Genomic DNA, 22,851 nt, shown 5'->3' on the forward strand with positions numbered 1-22,851 from the left:
GCTCCTTTTTGATGGGTTTTAAATCATCTGGGAATTGTGAGATCATATGCAGAAGACTCCTAATTTCAAGTGTTTCAGTCCAACAATCAGCTTGCAAATGAATCCCTGTGTTGGTTCTAATTGCCTGTCTATTTTTTGTGCTTTCTTCATAACTGTTTTGGTCCTGTACTGGCATAACAATTAGTACTTGCATTTAGAATCTGAGCATTCCTGGGTAAGCAGCCAGTGCAGAGTTTGTTTCACTTTACTTCTTTAAAATACTTTGATTATATGCAGCTTACACCTACTTTCTTCTCTGTAATTACCATGTGCTGTTATCCTGTAATAGAAGAAAGCATAGTTAATCCTTTTTTATTATTTTTGTTTTTTAAAGTTATTTAGAAGACAGATATGCAGGCATACATTAAATGTGGTTCAGCTTGAATGAGTGTTACCAGATCTTCAATTAGAATGAGAAGGTGGATTTATGCCTGAACAAAACTAAATAATTTTGTGGGTTTTTTGCACAATTGGCATGCTGAAGGAGAAATTGCCACAGCCATAATGACATGGAAGCCAGCTGAGGTGATGTTTGTGAGGCACTACTTAGTTTCCAGGCCATTAATTGAGTCTGGAGAATGCTCCAAGCTGATGGTGAGCAAAAAATTGTTACAATTTTCTTCTGTGCTGCACAGAAAAGTGACCAGCCCATCCATAAGGTGTCCCAGTCAGATGCAAGCCCATCCTGGTTGCCACCAGCAGGCTTCTGGCAGCTCTGGAAGAGATGAGGACACTCCAGGTCAGGGTGGTGGTGGAGCTGCATTGGCAGGGGAGCTTCTGGGAAGCCTCTGCTGGCACCTCCTGAATTCAGCTTGCCAAGAGAGAGAGAGACAGGTTTTTACTCCTCAAAAAGCTAATTAAAACTCGTGGTTTAATGCTAGCTTTGATACCTGGAGGATGTCAGAATGTGCCTTCAAGTCTGACTGCTTACAGTAGTGAGGAAATGACAGTGGGTGACAAAAAGCAAGCTACAGAAATCAGTTGACTTAAAATGACATTTTGGACTGAACATCCTTCCTCATGTCCTAGAGGAGGGCTCTGCCACATACAAAGGCACTTTTACTCATGAATAATTTGCATTGCTACTCCCTGACAATTTAAATACTGGCACTCCTGAACAATAGGGGAAATTGCAATCCTAATTTCTTTTAAATGTGCATTTTGCTCACCAGCACTTGACCACGTTTGTTCTGGACCGAAAAGAGGCGATGATCACAGTGGATGATGGAATAAGGAAGCTGAAATTGTTGGATGCCAAAGGCAAAGTGTGGACTCAGGACATGATTCTTCAAGTGGATGACAAAGCTGTCAGCTTGGTGGACTTGGAATCAAAGGTAGGATCTGTGAGTGACAGTCTCATTTGCAGAGAGGGGGAAAAGGGAGCCAGCAGAAAAACGAAGTGTGTGAGACTGAGGATTTTAATTAGCCCATTATCACTTTCCCTTTTTTGCTCATGCAGTTTTTCTGAGATCAGGACACTGTATAGTAAGGTGGCATTTTGTGTTTTCTTCTTTTTTTTCCTCTTCTGACAGAATGAGCTGGAGAATTTTCCTTTAAGCACAATTCAGCATTGCCAAGCTGTGATGAATGCGTGCAACTACAACTCAATTCTTGCATTAATATGTAAAGAACCAACTCAAAACAAGCCTGATTTGCATCTTTTCCAGTGTGATGAAATTAAGGTAAGGTAATAGTGGAGATCTGCTCTTTGAACAGGGGAGATTGTATGAATTGGCCAGTGCAGTGGATAAAGATAAATGTGCTAATTCAGAGAAAATAATTCTTTACTTTTATTCTTGTAAATATGCTGTAAATTTAATCCACTTATGATATCAGCACTACTTACAGTATGTTAGTAAATGTAGTGTAGGATTTATTGCAAAGGAGTAATCTAATATTTAAACTGACTCCCCAGTGCATGTTCAAATATGTCTTTACTGTAAATATTGCTTCTTGGACTCTTTAGCTGCTAATTTGGGTTTGCAAATGTATAAAGCTCTGGAAAATGTCTATGGTTTGCCTTCACACTTCTGAAAAAAGTGGTGTAAAATAATTTGAGTTTTCTCAAATTTATTTTATAATCTGCAAAGAGCTCATCTGAGCCCTGAGTGTTACCTGCTCTTTCTGCTCTTTTTGTCACTGAGCAATTAAACATTCTCTACATTCTCACCTCTCTGCATCTCTGCTCTGCTGGAGAAATCTTGAAAGGGAAAATAGTCCTTGCAGGAGAGGCAAAACAAGGAAAGAAATTGCTTGTCTCAGATGGAAATATTGCCTTCAAGTGTAAATTATTTTTTTAATGTATTCTGCCATATTTCTTTGTTTCTGAGGTTATAAATTTTAATTCTGTAATTCGAGTTGATAATTTCATGGGGATTTCTTCATTCCTTTGTAGTAGTTTGTGTTATTGTCTTGAAACAACAGATTGTGAATCAAGCTGTGGAACAGTTTTGGAATTAGCATGGTGGGAGTGGTGTGAGGATGATTAGTTATTGTGTGATTTGTTGCACAGAATTTGCTGTTTTAAAGGAAAGTGGGATCCTGTCAGAAGTTCAGGGGGTGTTGTGTTAAATAATGCAGGGATCCCTTTTGAGGAGGGTTTGGACCCAGCTTCTCAATGTGTCGAGTTGGTCTCTCTTCATTTTTGAAGTTGTTCCTCTGTGTAGATATAAAAATATAGAGTACAGAAGCATGACTTGGAAGTTCAGAATCTCCCTTAGTCTTGAAGTATTGTTTGATTCTGTGGCCATACTCTGGGTTTTTTTCCTTACCCATGAAACTTTTCTGGTTTTGAAAGTTTAGGTCTTTCTCTGTTGGCTTTTCCCTGCTTTTGTTTGAAGTTACAGGCAACTCCAGGAGCCTCTGCAATAAAAAAAAAAGTTAAAATCAATACTATTTGGGGCATTCTGACATTTTATAAACAAGAAAAAAATTAAATAGCAAATACCAAGGGTGTTGGATTAGTGGACTTCTTCTGGGTTTAAGTTCCCCTCGTCCCCTAAAGCTTTTTCCTATTAATTCTGTAAGCTTGAAGTATCCTAACTATTCTGTATGCAATCCATTAAAGCCTGAAAAGTCCTGTAATCCCCTGGAATCCTAAATTCAACAATGTCTTCTGGTCCTAGCAGAAGTCACAGATTTCCCCCAAAAAGGTACACACTTCTGCATGGTGAGGGTACTGGGAAAGACATGCCAGACACTGACAGGTTTGGGCTTTGACAGCCTTTGGAGGAAATTAATTTGTCAGCTGAAGACATGTAACAGAGCACTCTAAATCCTGTGAGAAGCCATGACCTATTTAATGCAAGATCTATTAAAACAATGCTTCAGACATGCCTCAAAATTTCACTTGTAAGGGCCACTGGTGGAGGCAGGCTGCACTTGTGGAGTGGCAGGAAGGTACAGATTAGGGAATCTTCTGAAAAATTCATCTTCTGTCACATCAGAGAGAAATTGGAGGCTGTCATTATCTCTGAAAGGAAATTGAACCATGACAAGTTACTTTCTTGATGCTTATGCTGCTGCCACCTATAGTAGTTTTGCTGCTTCTATATTTAGTAGATTTTCCTTTTATAGTCCGAGACAAACAAAATACTTGAGACAACCAAAAATTAGGTATGCAGAGGGAAAAAGTAGCTTATGCAATAGTGGTTGACTTGAGATAATTACAGCTGTTCAGACAAATTTGGTGTCTAGATTATGTTCTTGTGTGATGATAATGCTTGAGGCTGGAGTAGTGTCAAAAATGCCAACTCCCAGATTTTATTCTGTTCTTTTTATGGCTTATGCATAAAATAATTTGTCCCAGTGCTTTTAAATAAATGGGATTTGATCAGGTATTCTCTGTCTAAAGGTGAGATATTTATTTCAAAGAGCAGCTGATTCCTGATGTTTCCTGCTCCTGTCTCCTTAGGCTACCCTTATTCATGAAGATATTGAAAGTGCAATCAGTGACAGCAAAAGTGGGAAGCAAAAGAAGAGGCTTGAGACACTGAGGTAAGAATCCAACTTCTTGGCAGTGTGTAGGATTATCAGATAGTATGACATTTCTCAGAAGCTCTCCAGGTCTGCCTGCTGTTTTTTGGGGTTTTGTGGGGGGCTTGATCTTTTTTCCTTCAAGCTAATAATATACTTCCAAAGCCATGTGTATTAAAGCCATATATTGCTTTAATTCTTTTCTCATGTTCTGTTCAATTTGTAGTGTCAGTCTTACCTTTCCCAATTCCACCTTAGTGATTGGAACAGCTGAGAGCAATTCCACTTGCCAGAGAATGGCATTGCATGTCTCAGCTCTGCATATATGTCAAGTAGTTCAGAATTTAAATTAAAAACCAGATATTCCCCATATCTCCAAGTAAATAATATTATGCTAAAAGGTTTTGGGATCTGAAGATGTTAAATAAAACTGCAGCTGAAGATTGAATAATCTTCCTGCCTGCCTGTTTAATGATGCTGAAGCCTTCTTGTTTCCCTGGTAGCAAAATCTTCTCTGCCTGTTGGAAAATGTGAGGGAAAGAATCTGTTGGGTTCAGAGAAGATTAATACAGAAATGAGAGGTAGCAAACAGAGGCATAAAAGGAAGGGCACAAATATATCAGATACTGAATGGTGATGGTAGTAGCTTGTTAGAAATTCAGTGTGTAACTGGTGCTGAGAGTATCTCTCAATAATAATTGTGCTCAGACAGAGAACTCTCTGCTGGACAAAAATTAGAATGAATGTATAATAGTTCTGGATATATGTTAAATTCTGATGGGCAACTTACAAAGATTTCCTAGAACAAAAGGCACTCCTAGAAAAAAAAGAGCCCCTGAACCGTGTCTAACTCTGTTTTCAGGTTTAAAATTAAATAAATAGACTTTACCATTTGTGGGACTGTTGCAAACCAGGTAGAAGCACTGAGAGGCATTTCAGAGGGACTCAAACACATTGGATGTGCTGGGAAACTAATGAGATTTAATTGGGAAAAGAGTGTAGGTCAATACATCTGTTGGGACAAATAATCTGAGATATCAATCTCCGAGGGCTGTGAGGCCCAGAGGTCAAACGTGGGTGGCAGCTGAGTGCTGGCTCCTCCCTGTGGGCTCATCTGCCTGCTGGCTTTGGGTCACAGGGAGGGACCCTCCTGCCTCACTGAGCCTCTGAGGCATCACCGAGGTGCTGCAAGGTTGTTGATGAGTGAAAGGGGATTGGAGGAAGGAAAGACAAAAGAAATTTATTTATTAATTTATTAATTATTATTATTACTATTATTATTAATAATAATTTAATATTATTATTACATTTATTTATTTATTTATTTATTTATTTATCATCAGTTCAAAGTCCAAACAGCATTTGATATTTTGTGGTCTTGTTTTTGAATGCTTTGAACAAGATAAGTTTATAAAAGGTGAATTTAAGGTGAAAATCTAGTTTTTAAATAGAGCTCTGGGGAAGGAATGGGGAATATGTATGACTGGAGCTACTGTGATTTTTTTTTTTTTTTTGTCTGTTGGTATCAACAGACTGCAGAATGAATTCAAAGACCTCTTTCCTTACAGCAGTTAAAACTGCACTAAGAACTGGAAAATTGCAGGTAGTACAATCCATGATATTGATATGTCTGTATTGAGACAGGATCAACAGGCCCCTGTTAGAAAACAAATCAGCCAGTGAACTTGGTTTTGTTGGCAGGGTTTTAAGCAAAAGGTGGTTGACAACTGGCCAGACTTAGAGGACCAGATACCTGATTTGTGATGGCTGAAAGGTGGCTTCAAACCTTCCCATTTTCTCCCATACAAAAGACAAGTCCCACCCTTACAACTGCACCTGCTGGTAAAAAATAGCACCAATCAGCCCAAGGCCCTGAATTTATCTGTGTGAGCTGCCAGGTCTCCTCGTGTTCTATGGCACTGCTTGGGGACTTCCCAGGTGACAAAAATTTGCTCCCTCACTGGTGGAGTGGGTTTCCTGGAGTGGGTTTGTGCTGTGTTTGACATATTTACACATCATGGTCTGGAGTTGAAGATATTTACACATCATGGTCTGGAGTTGAACATATTTATTTACACATCATGGTCTGGAGTTGAACACATTTACACATCATGGTCTGGAGTTGAACATATTTATTTACACATCATGGTCTGGAGTTGAACACATTTACACATCATGGTCTGGAGTTGAACATATTTATTTACATATCATGGTTTGGAGTTGAACACATTTACACATCATGGTCTGGAGTTGAACACATTTACACATCATGGTTTGGAGTTGAACACATTTACACATCATGGTCTGGAGTTGAACACATTTATTTACACATCATGGTCTGGAGTTGAACACATTTACACATCATGGTCTGGAGTTGAACACATTTACACATCATGGTCTGGAGTTGAACATATTTATTTACACATCATGGTCTGGAGTTGAACACATTTACACATCATGGTCTGGAGTTGAACATATTTATTTACACATCATGGTCTGGAGTTGAACACATTTATTTACACATCTGGCTTGCTGACTTGGCAAGCCCACGGCGTGATGTGCCGTCCTTGTGAAGCCTCCTCGTTTTCTCTGACCTAGCACTGGAGAACAGAGCTTTTTCCTTCCAGTGTCACTGGTGGGCTTTCTCCTGTCCCTCTAGGATGATCTCCAAAGCTGACAGTGCCATCCCTCCACCCCCTCGGGCCCCTGCCCCCGTGCCCCCAGGGACCATCACCCAGGTGGACGTGCGGAGCCGCGTGGCAGCGTGGTCGGCGTGGGCCTCGGAGCAGGGGGACTGTGAGTATTCCTGGGGCTGTGCCACGCACAGGGGGGCCTGGAGTGGATTTTCATGGTGCTTGCTAGCAACAGAAGTGGTTTGGAAAGGCCACATTCTCGATGGCAGAAGTGGTTGAGCAAGGTCAGCCCTCTGCCCTCGCTGCGAGCAGATTTTCCCAGTTGAGTTTGAGATGCCCCAAGCCAGGGCTGCCTGATCTGGGGACAAAGTTCTGTCATAATCTGATTTGTCATTTCCTTGCATTTACCCATTTTCTGGATCCCTGTTCAGAGCTGCTTTTACTTGTGCTGGGTGAAGGCTCCAGATTTTGATCTGGGCTTTTTTGTGAAGGTGGTAACAGTAGCACAGCAATCTAATGATGCTCTCCTCAGCAGCAGGGCCAGATATTTTGGACAACTAAAAAGTATAATCATGCATAAAAGGTGACTTGATATCATCATTATTTATTTATATTATATTTATTTTTATAATGGCTGCTTTGGCTAATTAGTTTGTTGGGTTTTTTGGGTTTTTTTTAAAGCCTTAACTAGGAAATGCTGTAACTTTACCATTCCTTAATGGGTCAGGATTTTTCTGTTTGATGATTGTTTGTGGTTTTTTTACATCCCTGAGGGATGTAAAATACTCTAAAAGACATAGAGGATTTTGTTTGACATCCCTAAGGGATGTAAAAACATTTCAATCAAATTTCTTTAAAAATAAAAGTTCTTTAGAAAGAATAAAGTTCCTTCTATAAAACAGACTGAAATGCTTAAGATGAAGCCTCTTTTAGCTTTTTTCCCTGGGTTCTTTTAAAAATAGATATTAAGACCATTAAAAACCTTGGATTCCTTAATTTTTGCTTTATTAAATTGTAGCTGTGTCACTTAACAAAGTACACAACTATGCAATGAAAACAACTAAAATATGCAGGGAAATCTGAAATGTCAAGAATTATTTAATCCATGTACCTACATACATGTTTTGAGTAAAGGCTGTCCTGTTCTTCTGCTTGAGCTCTCACATCAGGAAAGTTTTATTAGTTTGGTGTCTTGTTGGAGCAGTTGTGGATCTGAGTCCCTGCAGTTCCTTTTGCTCCACTCAGGTGGATCTTTTCTAAAATGTGTTTACTGAAATCCCACCTGCTCACAAATGCAGTGCAGTACTAGGTGTGCGTTAAAAATGCAAAACTTACAGTTCCTCAAAAAATTCACCCTTGTTATTTTCAAAAAGTCACTGACTCTGGGTGTTGTTATCTGGAAATATCAGTTCTATCACACCATTCTCTCTTTTTTTTCTGGCATCCCTTTTTGCTGATAACTTTTTACATAATTGTATCAAAGCCACTGCACTCTTTCCTGCTTCTGCTGGAGTAGCTTTCAGCATATTTTGCAAAATGGGAAGGTTCCTAATTGTGTTGTATTTATAATCTGCTACTTTGAATTAATTTTTTTTTTAAATTTAAAATACCCCTGCAGTTAACTTCATTTATGCAGTTAAGTAGACTGAAAGCACATACAGAAGCTTTGTGAGGCTGGACAGGATCAGGCATTAAGATGCAAAATTTTCAGCTTGTGTGGAGTCCTTGCAAAGGGAATGGCAGAGTTTTGTCCATCTTTTTCTTACAGTAGTGCAATTTAAAGCATAAACTGTATAGAAATTGTTACATACCAATATACTAACCCCACATTTATGCATGTCTCAATCTCTTCTCCCCTCTTTGCAGATGAAAAGCACAGACAGTACCACGAGCAGGAAGAAACAGCAGAGATGATAGCAGCCAGGATTGACAGAGATGTTGTAAGTGAGGAGCCACAAATGATGCTGCTTCTTGTCTGTGAGATTTTGCAGCTCTCCTTTGTGGGTAAACTTTTCTCCACATGGGAAATGCAGTTCTGGAGAAAAGCTTTCCAAGCAACCTCTGCTTGTTGTGGTAGATCTAAAATGAACAGGTGGCAGTTTATTTCCTTAATGTTCTTTTTCAAAGAGGAAGAAAAACACACTGTTGAATGCTGATGACAAGTTTTCTGCTTTGAAGAGCTGGAAATATAAATTGTAATTTTTTTAGGTAGACTGACTTCACCAAACTATGTAAGGATAAAAAATTCCATCCATTTAGCAGGACTTGGATATGTGTAACACCTGGAAAATGAACATGGTCATTCCTGAAGACAGGTGGACCCTTTTTATTTATAACTTCAAACATTCCTGCATATAAGGAACAATATTGGGCATGTTCCATGGTACATGCTGGATCAAATATTGCCCCATCTCTCATTTGTAACTTTCTCCTTCTCCACTCTCCTGTTGCCCTCAGCAACACCAGAGGGTCCTGAGAAAAGCTTGTTGGGTCCTGCTGGATTGGTGTCTTTGTGTTTTCCCCTGGGCTTCATTCATTCTTCTCCAGTTACTCTTTGAAATCAATTCTTCAAAGAACACTTGTCCACAAACAGCTTAATTTGTAGAGAGTTTCACCAAACAGCTTAATACTCAGGACTAAAGGAGATTTTGAAATTATAATCTTTATGTCCATTCAAATAATTTCATTTTTTTCTGAGCTCTCAGCAAAAATATGATGTGGAAGTAAATTGTGTAATTGCAATCTGAGATGAGCTATCTTGTTACACATAATTAAAAAACTTCCAGCAGGCCTACATTTAAAAAAAAATAAAATTTAAAATACTTTTCAGGTATTTAAAAACTGTATTTAAAAGTTTAAAAACACAAAGAATCTAAATGTGGAATGTTCCAGCATGGACTTTGTTCTAAGGAAGCTGTTGGTGTCTGGGAGTCTGACATTTCAATTTCTGGGGTATTTCTGCTGTAGATTCTGTAGAGAAACAATTATTTTCTTTTCTCCCACAGCAAATTCTGAACCATATTTTGGATGACATAGAGTATTTTGTCACCAAACTGCAAAAAGCTGCTGAAGCATTTGCTGAACTTTCAAAGAGGAAGAAAACTAAAAAAAGTAAAAAGAAAGGACCTGGAGGTAAGAGTTCATGCTGCACACAGTTCTGTTTCTCTCAGGACCATTGAAGGAGCTAGGAAATGTCTTTTTGTGTGGTTTTTCTTTGTCAGTGTAGCAGTTTTCTCTCAATTTGATCACAAAGGTTCCTGTGCAGGATATGCTTAGAGGGAAATCTATGAAAATTAATTGCTTGAAATCAGTGGGGAATGACTAATTAGAGATGTGATGACAGAATATACTCCTGCCTTGGTTCTATATTTACAAAATTCTGTAAGATGGTGAATTTACTATGTATTTTGGTGTTTACTACATCTGGAATACTTATGGAAGCTGTACACATATAAATGGGTGTATAACAATCTCATTTTTTCACCAGAGGGTGTTCTTACTCTCCGTGCAAAGCCACCTCCTCCAGATGAATTTGTTGACTGCTTCCAAAAATTCAAGCATGGCTTCAATCTCCTGGTAAGTGATAGCAGCCAGTCTGAGATGTGAGGCCAGACCAGGGCTGGCCACCTCTGGGCTAGCTTGGCCTCTGAGCTTTGGGATGCTGCTGCTCAGGTTCTCTACACAATGACTAGATGAGCATATTTGGTGTTCAGCATCATTGTTTTTCTTCCTTTCCTGGTTCTTTGGTTTCCTTTGCCTTGGGAAATTTGATTTTGAGTCATGAGAGGATTCCTAGGAAGGTCTGTAGGGCCTCACAGCTCTGTTGGGTGTTTGCCAGCATCACCAGCTGTGCCCTTAATTTGATTTTACTCAGCCATACCCTCCAGACTCGCTGTGCTCATTGCCATCATTACCCAGGACCTCCTGGCCTCAGAACGTTCCACCCAACAAATTTCTGTCTCTTTAGAGGTTCTCAATCAGCAGAGATGATAATTCAAGAGCCTTCTGCTGGCATCTCCTCCTCTGCAAGGGGGAGTCTCCTGTTCCAGGGAGGCAGCACGTGGGACAGCATTTGCTGTCAGACACTGCCAGTCCCTTCCCTTTGCTGTGCCAGGGGGGAAAGCTGCTCTTGAATTCACTGAGTCAAACCAGCTCCTTCCTTCCTCCTGGGGGATGAATTCTGATTGCAGGGCTGTAGGAAATATTTAGACACATTAAAAATATCTTAAAAAAAAAGAAAAAAAAAAAAAGCTGCATCAAGTGTTGTGGTTCTGACCTTAAGGGATTGCTGTTTTGAGGGAGGAGGAGTATTCTGGGACATGCTTGTCCCTCTCAGGAAAAGATGTAATGCCCAAGGTTTTCTTCCATTCTTTTTGCTACATTCTGCATTAAATTAGTTTTTTACTCAAGAACAATCTGTGCATCTTTGAATCTCTCTCTTCTGTGCTGAAGAAGTCACAGCTCTTGTTTTGATGCTCAGCAACCTGGGACTTGGTTCTGGTGTTGCTTTTGAGGAGTTGTGCTGTGACAGTGCTTAAACAATTCTTTAATTCAGCATCTTTGCAGGAGCAACAAAAGCCTGAATTTTGTGCTTTGTGTCAGGCAAGGAGAACTGTATAAAATAAAGAATCTGGTTTAAAAAGAAAAGGAGTATCTAGAAGAATAAAATCTTCAAGTAGAACGGAAATAGTTTTAAAACCTCACACTGGAAGCTTCTAGAAATGCCTGCCATCTGTCAAAGAGCTTTAGATAGACTGGGACTGGGTTGTTATGACTGAGGAACAATATTTAGGAAGTTATTAGAAGCAAAATCACATCCTCCTCCTTTCTTCATTTGGAAGGACAGTTGGATGCAAAAGCAGAACAAGGGCAGCCAAAAGCAGTTTGAGAACAGATGGCAAGATGCAATAGCAACTACTACAACTCTTTAAAGCACATTTGGACTTCTAATTTCTGGAGCTCACAAAACCAATGGGTGATCAGTAGACAAATGAAATTCTCCAAGTTCTATCAGTGAATGAATTTTTTAATAGTTTGGGGGTTTTAGAATATTCTTTTTTTTTATGGTGGTGTTTGGTCGTAGGTTGGATTTGATGATCTCAAAGGTTTTAAAATAGAAGTATTTTATTTTAACAGATAAAGTGTTAGATGAAATTCATTATTGATAGATGTGATAGTCATGGACTGGCAAGGAAAAAAATCTCATATATAAAACAAATCAGAACAAAATGTTGATGTAATAGAGATTCCTGGGAGACAGACTTCTGTGTTCAGTGTGATCAACCAAGCAAATGATAAAAGGCATCAGGGAAAATAGACAACAGAACATGAACAATATGCCATTATGTTACCTGGCCTGATATTTTTGGCAGTCTAGCAAAATTGAAGAAGGTCCAGGGTGGACAAGAATGCTTGAAGGAATTACTTCAGCTTGGAAAAGACCAGATTCAGGAACAAGTAATAAGCCTGTAAATGGTTATGAGCATTGCTAGAAAAAGTGAGCTGAGAAGGACAATTCAGTTTTATTTGGAGAGTTTGCAGAATACTAATGAAAGTAAAAGGTGTCAGATTTCCAAAGGAGATGCCTCTTCACAAAACATGTCATTTGGTGGTGGGACTTCTTGTTTTGCACAATAGGTGCTAAAATATGCATGGAGTCAGGAGCAATGGGATGGTTGAGCCCTTGCACTCAGTGGGTGTTGCAGGCCAAGCACTGGGCTTAGGGGGACCATGGCCATTCTTATGTGAAGTATTTATTGTCTTAACAGTGAAATGTTTCTTCAAATGTACTATTTGTTGGATTCTTACAGGCCAAGTTGAAGTTCCATATCCAAAATCCTAGTGCAGCTGATCTGGTCCATTTTCTCTTTACCCCTCTACATATGGTGAGGTTTTACAGTTTTCTCAGTGTTTCCCTTCAGAACTCTTGTATTTCTATGCTCTGCAACCTCTTCAGTGATAACAAGATTGAAATGTTGTGTCCTTGGACAATAAGGAGAAATATTTATATCTCAGGATGAGGTTTTCTATAGAAAACCATTCATATAATTTTCTGCATATTTCCCCTTCTATTAAATGTATTTATTTAAATAATCTATAGCCTCACATTACACTTTGCCATTATAATCTTTAATTAGCACTAAAAAATTGAGGTTCTCTGCATGATGCAGGAGGAAAGTTGGAACCATATTTAATGGAAGTATGTGTGGCTTTGATCAGTAAAGCAAAAATAGCATTGCTCAGAGTGGGTCTGAACAAAAAAGGGTTGGTGACCACAGCAACAGTTCTCCAGCAATAAATAGTTTATTTAATTTATGTGACATCAAGACATGCTGTTAGATTCTCAGAGGGGTTTTTACTCCTGGGGGGTGTTTTATGAGTAATGACTGTTTCCCAGTAGCTCTGTAGGTAACACAAATTCACAGTCACCTCCTTACTGACAACGTGTGTGTTCCTGGTGTGATTTTAATCCTTGGATTTAGGTGGTGCAGACAACAGGAGGGCCAGAGCTTGCCAGCACCGTGCTCAGCCCCCTGCTGACAAAAGACACCATTGACTTCCTGAGATACACGGTCACCAGCGAGGAGGGGCAGCTCTGGATGTCCCTGGGTGACTCATGGACCAAAGCCAGGTGAGAAAAAACCTTCATGTTTTAGAGAATCTTCAGGTCTTTTAGAATTTTCTCTAAATTTTTTGGAATTTTTTTCTAATTTTTTAGAATTTTCTCTAAATTTTCTCTAAGAGTTTATCGGTATGGTCTTAAAAAGGTTATCCAGCCCCCAATAAATTCAATATTACTTTGTTCTTTGAGGGTTTTGGAAAGGAATTCCCTAGCTTTGCTGAGATTTGGGATCTCAAGGAGAGACAAAATGCAGAGAATTTTTTTTGTTGGTTTTTTGTTTTGTTTTGTTTGTTTGTTTTTTGTCAGTGGTATCCAGAACCTCTTGACATAATCTTCTGGAGTATCTTTTTCTGAACTGCCTCTTGCATGTTTCCAATTGTTTTTCATCGTTATTTTTCCAACCCATCTATCTGGACTTCATTAAAAAACAATTTGAAGATGCAATAAAGAGTGATAAAATATTAAATAACAGCTACAAATGTCTGTTTTCAATTTCCAATAATTATTTAAAGTTAAAAATTTGAAATGTCTTTACTTCTTTAAAAAGCATCATAATGCTATGAAAATGTTTGTAATTATTAAAAAAATGTTAATTGACAGAACTGTGCCACATGTGCATTTAATGGATTTATCTTAGCTGAAAGTTAACTTCTTTATTTGAAGAAATAAAAGTTAGTTTCTTATTTGTTGGGTTCAAAGTAATCCTGTAGTTTGAAATTCAGTGAATTGAACATGCAAAAGAAGAATCTTAAATGAACAAAGTTCATTTTGACTATAAGCTGTGGTAGATGAGTACATTTGATGATGGTGAAGTATGCAATCACTTGGGCTGGAAATGCAGCATGCTTTTCGTGTCTTTTCATCCTTGCTCTTAAATTTCAAATTGGAACACAAATGTCTACCAGATGGATTTTGTTTTTATTCATTATTTTATTCATTATTTAGTTGATTGAAATCTGTAGAGTGTAAGGAAGGCTGCAGGGCAGGAGTGGAAATGGCTTCATAGCATTGGAGCAGGGAAAATAGATCTCTGGGAAAACAATGGGCTCCTTGTCTTGGGAACTACTGCATTGGTTTAGTCCATCCTGAAAGAAGGGAAATGGAAAGAGAAATGGCTGGTGCTTCTAGTGAAGAATGAAGCACTTAATGCAGTTGGCTGATCTGTGCAGATTAGAATTGGTGGTGAGACTGATCTCAGTATCCAGAAGTGCCCTGGGGTGGGATGTAGCAGCAGAGGGGAATGATAAAATCAGGGATTACTGACCAAACCCTAACAGGCTGGGAACTGCTGACTGCTCCTGTGACTGGCAGCATTTGTCCCTTGATTTTGGGCAGTGTCAGCAGGAGCCTGTTAGCAGACTGTGATGTACATTCCTGTTCCTGCTCCCAGTGTGAAGACACAGCAGTTTATATTGTGGGACAGAGTGTTAAGTTTGTATGGTGGGACAGAGTGTTATGTGTAGTGCAAAGGCAGAGCAGGACAGCATTAATTTAGGTGTTTGATATTACAACAGAGAATGCTAGTGGCACTCTGAAAAGTAGCACAGTGTTTTATAAAGATCAATCTGGACCATAAAACAGCAAATGGGATGATAGTTCTTGTGTCCTGGAGCATGTAGAGTTGGGGGGGGGTGGGGTTATGTCTGTAAATTTATTGTTTGTTTTTTTGGTTTTGGTGTAACTAGGCCCCCTGGGTTTCTATGCTTTCAGGTTTTCTTACAAAGCTGGCTGTTTCTCTGAATTCTTCTGTTGGTGCTCTCACACAAATAGAGCATTGCAATATTTCCCCCCACGTCTCACCATTAGAACAAGCCCTAGATTTGTTTTGATTGATTCTTCTATAACCCATCTTTGCTATAAGGCAGAGGTTTGCTGTGTTTTAGCATTGATGTGTCCTTACAGAAGCAGCAAACTCCTTCAGCAGGGAGCATAGCTGAGGTAAATAAATGTGTTCTGCTGATTCTCTCTGCTGTAGCATGATTCTGCCTCTACTGTAATCCCAGCCTCTCCTCTATGCTAACAAAAATTCTGAAGCATTTCAATTCCTATAAATTGAACCTTATTAAACCAGCATTTGTGTGGCCCTTGACACAGATTTCTGATGTGCCTTTCCCACAGAGCTGAATGGCCAAAAGACCATTTTATCCCCCCGTACGTGCCCCGTTTCAGGAATGGTTGGGAGCCTCCTTTGCTGAACTTCATGGGAGCTCCAAAGGAGCAAGAGCTCAACCATTTGGCTGAGTCTGTGGCAAATGTGGCAGAGCAACAGAGGAAGCAAGAGATGAAAAGACTGTCCAGTGAGGTAAGTTACTGCAGAAGTGTGCTGTTAATTAGCTAATTAACACCAGCCCCTTCCTTCCTAAGGACAAGGGGCATTCCTGGACTAACCACAGTGGAAGCTCCCCACACTTATAGGAAGTTAAAGGAAACCAAATACCTGCTCAGGCACCAAAAATGCAATTAGGAAAATAGAAGGTGTTTTGCCTGCTGCTCTCCTTGAACCTCAGCTGGGGGGACAATCCAAGCCCCCAAGGTTCAGCTTGATTGAGCTCTGCTGTCAGATCCCATTGATTTTGGACATAAACACTTTGGGCAATTGTCACAGACACATTTTCTGAAAAATCCTTTCACTAGGATCTTTTCTCCTGAGAAGCTGAGAAGCTTCAGCTCCTCCATATTTTGCTACTTTGGTATGTGATTTGGAGAATTGTTTACCCAGCATGTGAAATTGTTTTTACTTGATGACCAATGACAGCCACCTGTGTCGAGGCTGTGAGCAGTCAAGAGATTTTGTTATTCATTCCATTCTTTTCCTTTCTAGCCTTCTGATGTCTCCTTGCTCTTTCTTCAGTATAGTTTTAATGTATCATTTTCTTTTAATATAATATATATCATAAAATAATCAATCAGCCTTCTGAAACATGGAGTCAAGGCTGTCACCTCTTCCCTTGTCGGGATTGCCTGCAAATTCCACAGGCAATGGTTGAACCAAAGTGCTGTCAATCACAGACACACTATTCAAAAGAAAGGAACCACCCTATTTGGTGGAATTCTGGACTTAAACTGCTTCCTCATAAATGTGGATTTAGCATTCCTTTCAATAATCTATTGATACTTTCACTTATTGCTTATAAATATTTCACGTATTGCTTATAAATATTCAGAGGTGCTCTCAGAGCAATACCATGTCAGGGAGATTAGGCCAACTTCAAAAAAACCCTGCTGATTAGGAAAATGATTGTATATGGAATTTTCCCAAACTTTTCTTCAAAGGAATGTCACAAATTTAGCAAAAGTTAGGTTATTCTCTGTAAAGAGTGGAAATATGCATCACCATCTAAAGCCTTTACAGAAACTAGGGTGCATTTTCTGACCAATTATTTACAGCCAGCCCCTTGTTTCTCAACCAAGATTCTATCCCTTCCTCTTCAATAGAATTTATCAGAAAATGAACTTTGATTTTGGTGAAAATTTTAAGAATATATGTGGATTTTGCTGCTTTTTAATTAACAAAAAAGAGGGTATTGCCTTTTGAAGCATACAAAAATGTTCCTTTTGGAAAGTTCTGTCTTTTGCTGGGAGGACACAAGATTTATTTTAAATTTTTATTTTATTTTTCTATTCTGGTTTAGCTTAAATCTAATGTTAGGTCATCCAATATACCCTTTTAGCATTCATGAGATGGAAGTACACCTAAGAACTTCCTAGGTTCACTTAGGAGTCTTTTCTATCTTGGGGAATTATTATTGGCTGTTATGGGATGTTGTTTACCTGCAGATCAATTCTCTAATTTGAGATAGCAAAACCTCCCCAACAAAAACTTCCCAGTTACATTAAAAATTTGTTTTAATGAAAATCTCTGTTAGTCAATTAAAAAAAAAAGGTCTACTCAGCTATAGAGACAAAAAAATAAATTGGTAAAAACCCTGCCAAGCAAAGGAGGGATAACGTGGTAGATATTTGATTACTTTTTGGCTTCATGCCTAACAAGATACACAAGAATAAATGTGACAAAAAGTAAGTTTTGCCAGTGATTCATTTTGAGAAGAAAAGCATTTCGTGAAGTTAATGGGCACAGTAAAATGAAATGTAGCTTTCATCATTGCTATCACCCCCCAAAAAAGTGTTAGTTCATGTTTTAAAGAATATTCTAGTTCTATGGGCAGTTCTTTGGGGTTTAATTTATTTTATTGATTGCTTTTCATAAACCCTCAGTCCCCTAAGCAAGGGTCTCTGGGTGCCACAACACCTGGAGGTAGAGATTAGGTGAGTAACTTTTCTGTAGCCACATTACCAGAGACAAGAAAAAATAAGCCAAAAGCACAAACAATGCAGGAGAAAGCTAAAAAACCCACAACAACCAAGCCTTAAAGATCTGGCAAATTCTGGTGAATCTCAGCCAATCTAACTTGTGCAGTTGGATGGTACAAGGAAAGGATATAAAATTAGCTATTTCAATATCATAATTCCCACAAATGGCCTGTTGAGCTTGGTCTTGCTTTTGGAAATGGTGATTAAGATCATTCTTGCCTAGAAGGGGAGTGTCGATGCTGAATTTTAGATGTTTTTTTTGTTAAAAAAAAAAAAAGAATTTCCTAAACCCTTGAATGTTCTTACATATATGCTTGTGATAAAGTATGATTATTTTGTTATATGTTCTTATATATATATGCTTGTGATAAAGTATGATTATTTTGTTATATGTTCTTATATATATGCTTGTGATAAAGTATGATTATTTTCCCAAGTTAAAAACCATAATGATATTAACTGTTACTCATTCTTGCATTTCTTCATGGACTATAGCCATATTCAGTGAGGGTGTGACATGAATGAGCTCTTGCAATAGAGTGATGATTTTCCTTCATTCCTACCACACACTTACTGTTGGCTGGCCTGGAGCTTTGTGGCTTGAGTTGCACATCCAGAGCAGATTTTCTGTGCTGGGTCCTTTAAAGCAGCTCAGCCATTGTTTATAAGTTGTGTTGCTGTGGTGATAGCTGAGAGATGACACAGCCCTCGCCCCAGAGATCTGTTTTTTCTACAGAATATCCACTACAATATTAATGCAGTGGCACGACTCGGGATGGAAATTCTTTTATTCTCATCCTTTTGATCTCCACGTTTACCTACTTGAAACGCAGAAGTTATTAACTTTTCATGGCAGAACTGTGGGCACCTGAGGATGGGGGTGTGATATTTGCTGGGTCCCCAGGATGAAGGAGGAAATGATTGAATCTGACTCCATGTTCTTAGAAGGCTAATTTATTATTTTATGATATTATATTATATTAAAGAATGCTATACTAAACTATACCAAAGAATAGAGAAAGGATACAGACAGAAGGCTTAACAAGAATGATAATGAAAACCTGTGACTCCTTCCAGAGTCCCAACACAGCCTGACTGTGATTGGTCATTGAGTTAAAACAATTCACATGAAACCAATCAAGCAATGACCAGTTGGTAAACAATGTCCAAACCACATTCCAAAGCAGCAAAACACAGGAGAAGCAACCAGATCATTATTGTTTTCATTTTACTCTGAGGCTTCTCAGCTTCCCAGGAGAAGAAATCCTGGCAAAGAGGTTTTTCAGAAGATAGGATGGTGACATGAGGGAATGCTGCCAGGGCCCCTGGTGGGGCTGGATGGAGCTCAGGGGAGGATGGCACTAATCCACCCTCTTTTTGTTCCCTTTTTGTCTTGCAGCCTCCCGGCGTTCCCGACTACCCCCCGGCGGATGGGTATGCATTCAGTAACACGGTGTACAAGAGAGGGCCTCTGCTGGACCAGGGGGCAGCTGTGGCTGCCTTTAAGCAAACTGTTAGCCGACATGTAGATAGGTAACCCTGCCCACTGGTGCTGTGGAAAACTGTCCCCACTTCTTGCTCTGGGGTGGCGGGGTCTGTGACTGCCTCTGGTCGTGGTGTTGTGTCTGCTGGGGAAGTGATTCTGTTTAGCAGTGCTTTTCCTTACCTAAAGTGTGTCATTTGGACTCTTTTTGTATAACTTCTATGAGATATCCTGGTTATCTGTGATGTTAAATTGCTGCTTTTGTCAAAAATGATGCAGTGGAGTTCCAACTCAATTGCAAACACAGAATCCACCCACTTTGGTTCAAATTTTAGTTCTGATTTATTTCATGTTTAAATACACTCTTTGCTCTTTTCAGAATTACAAAGAATGACAAGTCTGATCTGAGATTCACCTGTCCTTGTTTTGACTGATTGTTTGATTTTCTTAGCTGCTCACTTAGTTCTCCATCATCTCCTGCTTTTTTGTTTTCTGGGCTGGTGTATAAATACCCACTTTCAAAACAGTGACACCTTGTCTCTTCCATCCTCTTTCAAATGTTACAGAAAATGCTCTGAAATGTTTGCATAGCAAACAGTGTCTTTTTGCACATCCTCTTTCACCCCCTTCATTTTATCCTAAAAGTGAATAACCTGACAAGATGATATGCAGTGATCCTTGGTCTTGTCTCTGGGGAGAGTTTATACCAGCACAAACTGTGGAGGCACATCAGTAAAGAGGCATTGGAATTGCTCTCCTGTACCAAACCATATTCCATACATACTATATGAAAAGCATTTTGTCTTATGAGCCATGGAAGATGTTAAAGCTAAATTTTGGGGATCAACTTGCTGGTTAAAGCATCCTCAATATAACCCTTTTGATGAAAACTCTTTCAGAATCCTAGTTTTGAGCCATGTGCTAAAAGATCCTGTTTTTATTTGCATGCAAGCCAATCCCTGTGTGCTGTGCAGGATGAAGACACAATTAATTTCTCTGAACTTTGGATTTATTCTTCATGGCAACAGCAGCAGAGTTGTCATCTCTTAATTGTTTTCTCCAGCTTGATTTCCTGTTGCATTCTTGTCTCGGGACCATTTATTTTGAAATCTCAATGATCTGTGCTCTAAATTCCTTTCTCTTACCTGTTATGTGATAAGACCTGCTTTGTCCTTCCAGAGTAAGAATATTCCATGCAAAGGGTTTTGCCTCCACTCCAGTTTTAGAGACAGAGTCTTACTGCATTGAGCTCTTGATGATATCAGGGTATCTGGAGCAGAAGGAGTTATCCAAACCTCCTTTGTGGCAGTAAAGAGAAGTGGAAGTGTCTAAGAAGCAATTCATGAAAGGTGAAATTAGTCTTTTGGAAAGCTGTGGAATGAGAGCTGCTGTAGTGGTGCCTGCTTCTCACCACTGATGTAAGACATCCCTCCCTTGGGTGATGCAAATAAAGTGTCAGAGTCTTAGATTTTCAGGGGATATTAGGTATTTCAGGAACTCTGGTGCCACAAGAGCACTGAATCATTTTCAGCAAGTTTGGTGCTGTTTCAAAGCAGCAGTTTGTTGCTGTGGAGTTTGGCTTTCACTGTCATTTGAAGAAAAACTCTGAAAGTCTGTGCAACCCTCTAGGCTCTTGAACAGTGTACAGTGAAGAGCTGAGGCCTGAAATTATGGAATATCTGATAGGCAGTGAGAATCACAGAGGAGGATGATGGAGGGAAGTGATCAGAATATTTGTGCCCAGAGTAAACTGACTCCTTAGGCTGGGCTTGAAGAATTAGGGTCTCTTCAGAAGCATTCATCCATTGTCTGGCTCATGTTCTGGGCATGTTGCTGAGTCCAGTAAAACTAAAATGTGGACATTTTAAAAAATTCTTCCTGAGTTACATTTTTTAACTAATCAGGATAGTTAGGTGTGAACAAAATAAGAAGACACCGTAATGGAATAGAATATTGTAATGATTTTGTAAAGGCTGCCTGTAAGTAAAAGTACTGCCAGAGCTACATTAGTCACATCTCTGAGGAAGAAAACCAAAATTATATTAATTTTAGGGGGGTAGCAGGAAAAATTGGTATTACTCAGACATTGTTCAGCCTTGTAACAGGTATTCTGCAGGCTGGGGGTCATCCCCTGCTTTTCCCTCTCTCCTTAAATACTGAGAGTGTTTTCTCTTTCTTTCAAAATAATCTTTCAATCTAAATATGATTTTCCTTGATTCTGCTCTTCAAGTCAAGTGAGACAGTTCTCCACAGCCATGCAGGAGCCAGGTAGCTGCTGGATTGCTCAGGCACACCTGCAACCCAGAGTTACACAGCAGCAGCAGGAGGAGCAACCACCCATGCTCACATCCCCAGGCTGTGACCTTGTACCCAGCATTTCAAGCCATGGATTGCTTCATGTTTTAATTAACTCTTTGGCTTTATTTATTTATTTATTTGTCTGTTCATGTGGGTTTTTTTGGGGTTTTTTTTTTTTTTTTTTTGGTTTTTTGTTTGTTTGATTACTTTACTGTCCAGTGTGGGTTTATGTTGTTGGTGTAATTTGGTGTATAAAGTTACTGGACTGTGGAAATGTATAAAGTGTATAAAGTATGCAAGGGTTTAAAGTTACTGGGGGGATTTCTGGACCTGTTTGGAATGGGCTGGGGACTTCTCAATTGAAAAAGTGCTATGTCAAAGAAAGCAGTAGCTCCATAACCAAAGGCACTCTGGACAGGTTTTCCTCATGGAAACAGAGATACAGAGCTTACTGTGATGTGCCTTGTTCTACAATGAATCCCGTGTGTAAGAAGTTATTTTTCATTCTTAATTGATAAAGTCACTTGAAGTTGTTGAAGTTCATGGCATCTTGTGGTCAATTAAGAAAACTGATCTACAATAGGTGAACATTTTTTAGATTTTAACTCCATTAGTATTGATGGCAACAATTTATTCATCTGTTATGTATTTGAAACAATCTGTGATGAACACTAGAAATGCAATTTCATACAAAGTCCCAGCTATCAATTATATCCTAAATGTAGTCATTTGTTTACATGGCAAATGACTGTTTAACCTTCTGTAGGTAAACAAACTAAATATAGAGTACATGTTTATTGTGAAACAATAGCACCTGCTAATCTAGGTTGTTATCATACACCTTGCAAGCAGTGACCTAATAAAGATTAGCAGTTCTTGAGGTCTGTGTATTTCAGCCACCTCTTTATTTTGTTTATTTGTACTGTTTTTTTTGGCACTTAAATCAGTATATTATGAATAGGTAGTCCTTCAGCAGCACCATATTATGGTTGAGGTTTTTGCTTTAAAAAACGTTTTGGAAGTTATTCAAAGAGGGCATTTTGTGTATTTAGTTGCTTGACTGTCTCACTGAACAACAGCCTGATCTTTGCTTTGCAGAAACTATGAAGCACACAATAAAGCACAGAGCAAGAAATATGCCAAATGCAAGTACGAATTTGTGGCAAGAAACAACAGTGAGCTTTCTGTCATGAAAGAGGAGATTGTGGAGGTAATTTTGTTTGCAAAGACACCACACAAATTTCTGGTGCTACTCAAAGCTGAGGGTACCTTTCCTGTGGACAGTGTGGCTTTCCTTAATGTTTGCTTCAATGTGTTTGACTTGTCTGCCTCAGTATGGAAAGTTCAGTTAATTTGTTTTGCATCAATTTTGCTGACTTGGGAAGGGTGCTGTGGAGATCCGTGCTCAAAATACATTTGTGTGTTCCTTCCACCTTCTCCAGTGTTGCTTTTAAATATTAAGTAGTGTTTAAATAACTATCTGTGTGCAC

The 22,851-nt window shown here is 39.1% G+C and overlaps 1 protein-coding gene across 6 annotated transcripts in view; it reads left to right on the forward strand.

Annotated features, from left to right (window-relative positions):
* The window catches only part of EPS8 (epidermal growth factor receptor pathway substrate 8), a 129,408-nt gene that overhangs the window by 87,925 nt on the left and 18,632 nt on the right, over positions 1 to 22,851 (forward strand). For 5 of the 6 annotated variants that reach the window (XM_059848040.1, XM_059848044.1, XM_059848042.1 and 2 more), the window contains 12 exons: positions 1,212 to 1,373; positions 1,572 to 1,721; positions 3,953 to 4,035; positions 6,674 to 6,810; positions 8,514 to 8,587; positions 9,653 to 9,779; positions 10,135 to 10,223; positions 12,458 to 12,532; positions 13,130 to 13,278; positions 15,388 to 15,571; positions 18,980 to 19,113; positions 22,460 to 22,571. In XM_059848040.1, the coding sequence (XP_059704023.1) occupies positions 1,212 to 1,373; positions 1,572 to 1,721; positions 3,953 to 4,035; positions 6,674 to 6,810; positions 8,514 to 8,587; positions 9,653 to 9,779; positions 10,135 to 10,223; positions 12,458 to 12,532; positions 13,130 to 13,278; positions 15,388 to 15,571; positions 18,980 to 19,113; positions 22,460 to 22,571 (1,476 nt within the window). The remainder of the gene's footprint in view (positions 1 to 1,211; positions 1,374 to 1,571; positions 1,722 to 3,952; positions 4,036 to 6,673; positions 6,811 to 8,513; positions 8,588 to 9,652; positions 9,780 to 10,134; positions 10,224 to 12,457; positions 12,533 to 13,129; positions 13,279 to 15,387; positions 15,572 to 18,979; positions 19,114 to 22,459; positions 22,572 to 22,851) is intronic. The other variant, XM_059848045.1, reaches the window with a different exon arrangement.

Source organism: Haemorhous mexicanus, chromosome 5, assembly GCF_027477595.1.
Source record: "Haemorhous mexicanus isolate bHaeMex1 chromosome 5, bHaeMex1.pri, whole genome shotgun sequence".
Classification (NCBI taxonomy): domain Eukaryota; kingdom Metazoa; phylum Chordata; class Aves; order Passeriformes; family Fringillidae; genus Haemorhous; species Haemorhous mexicanus.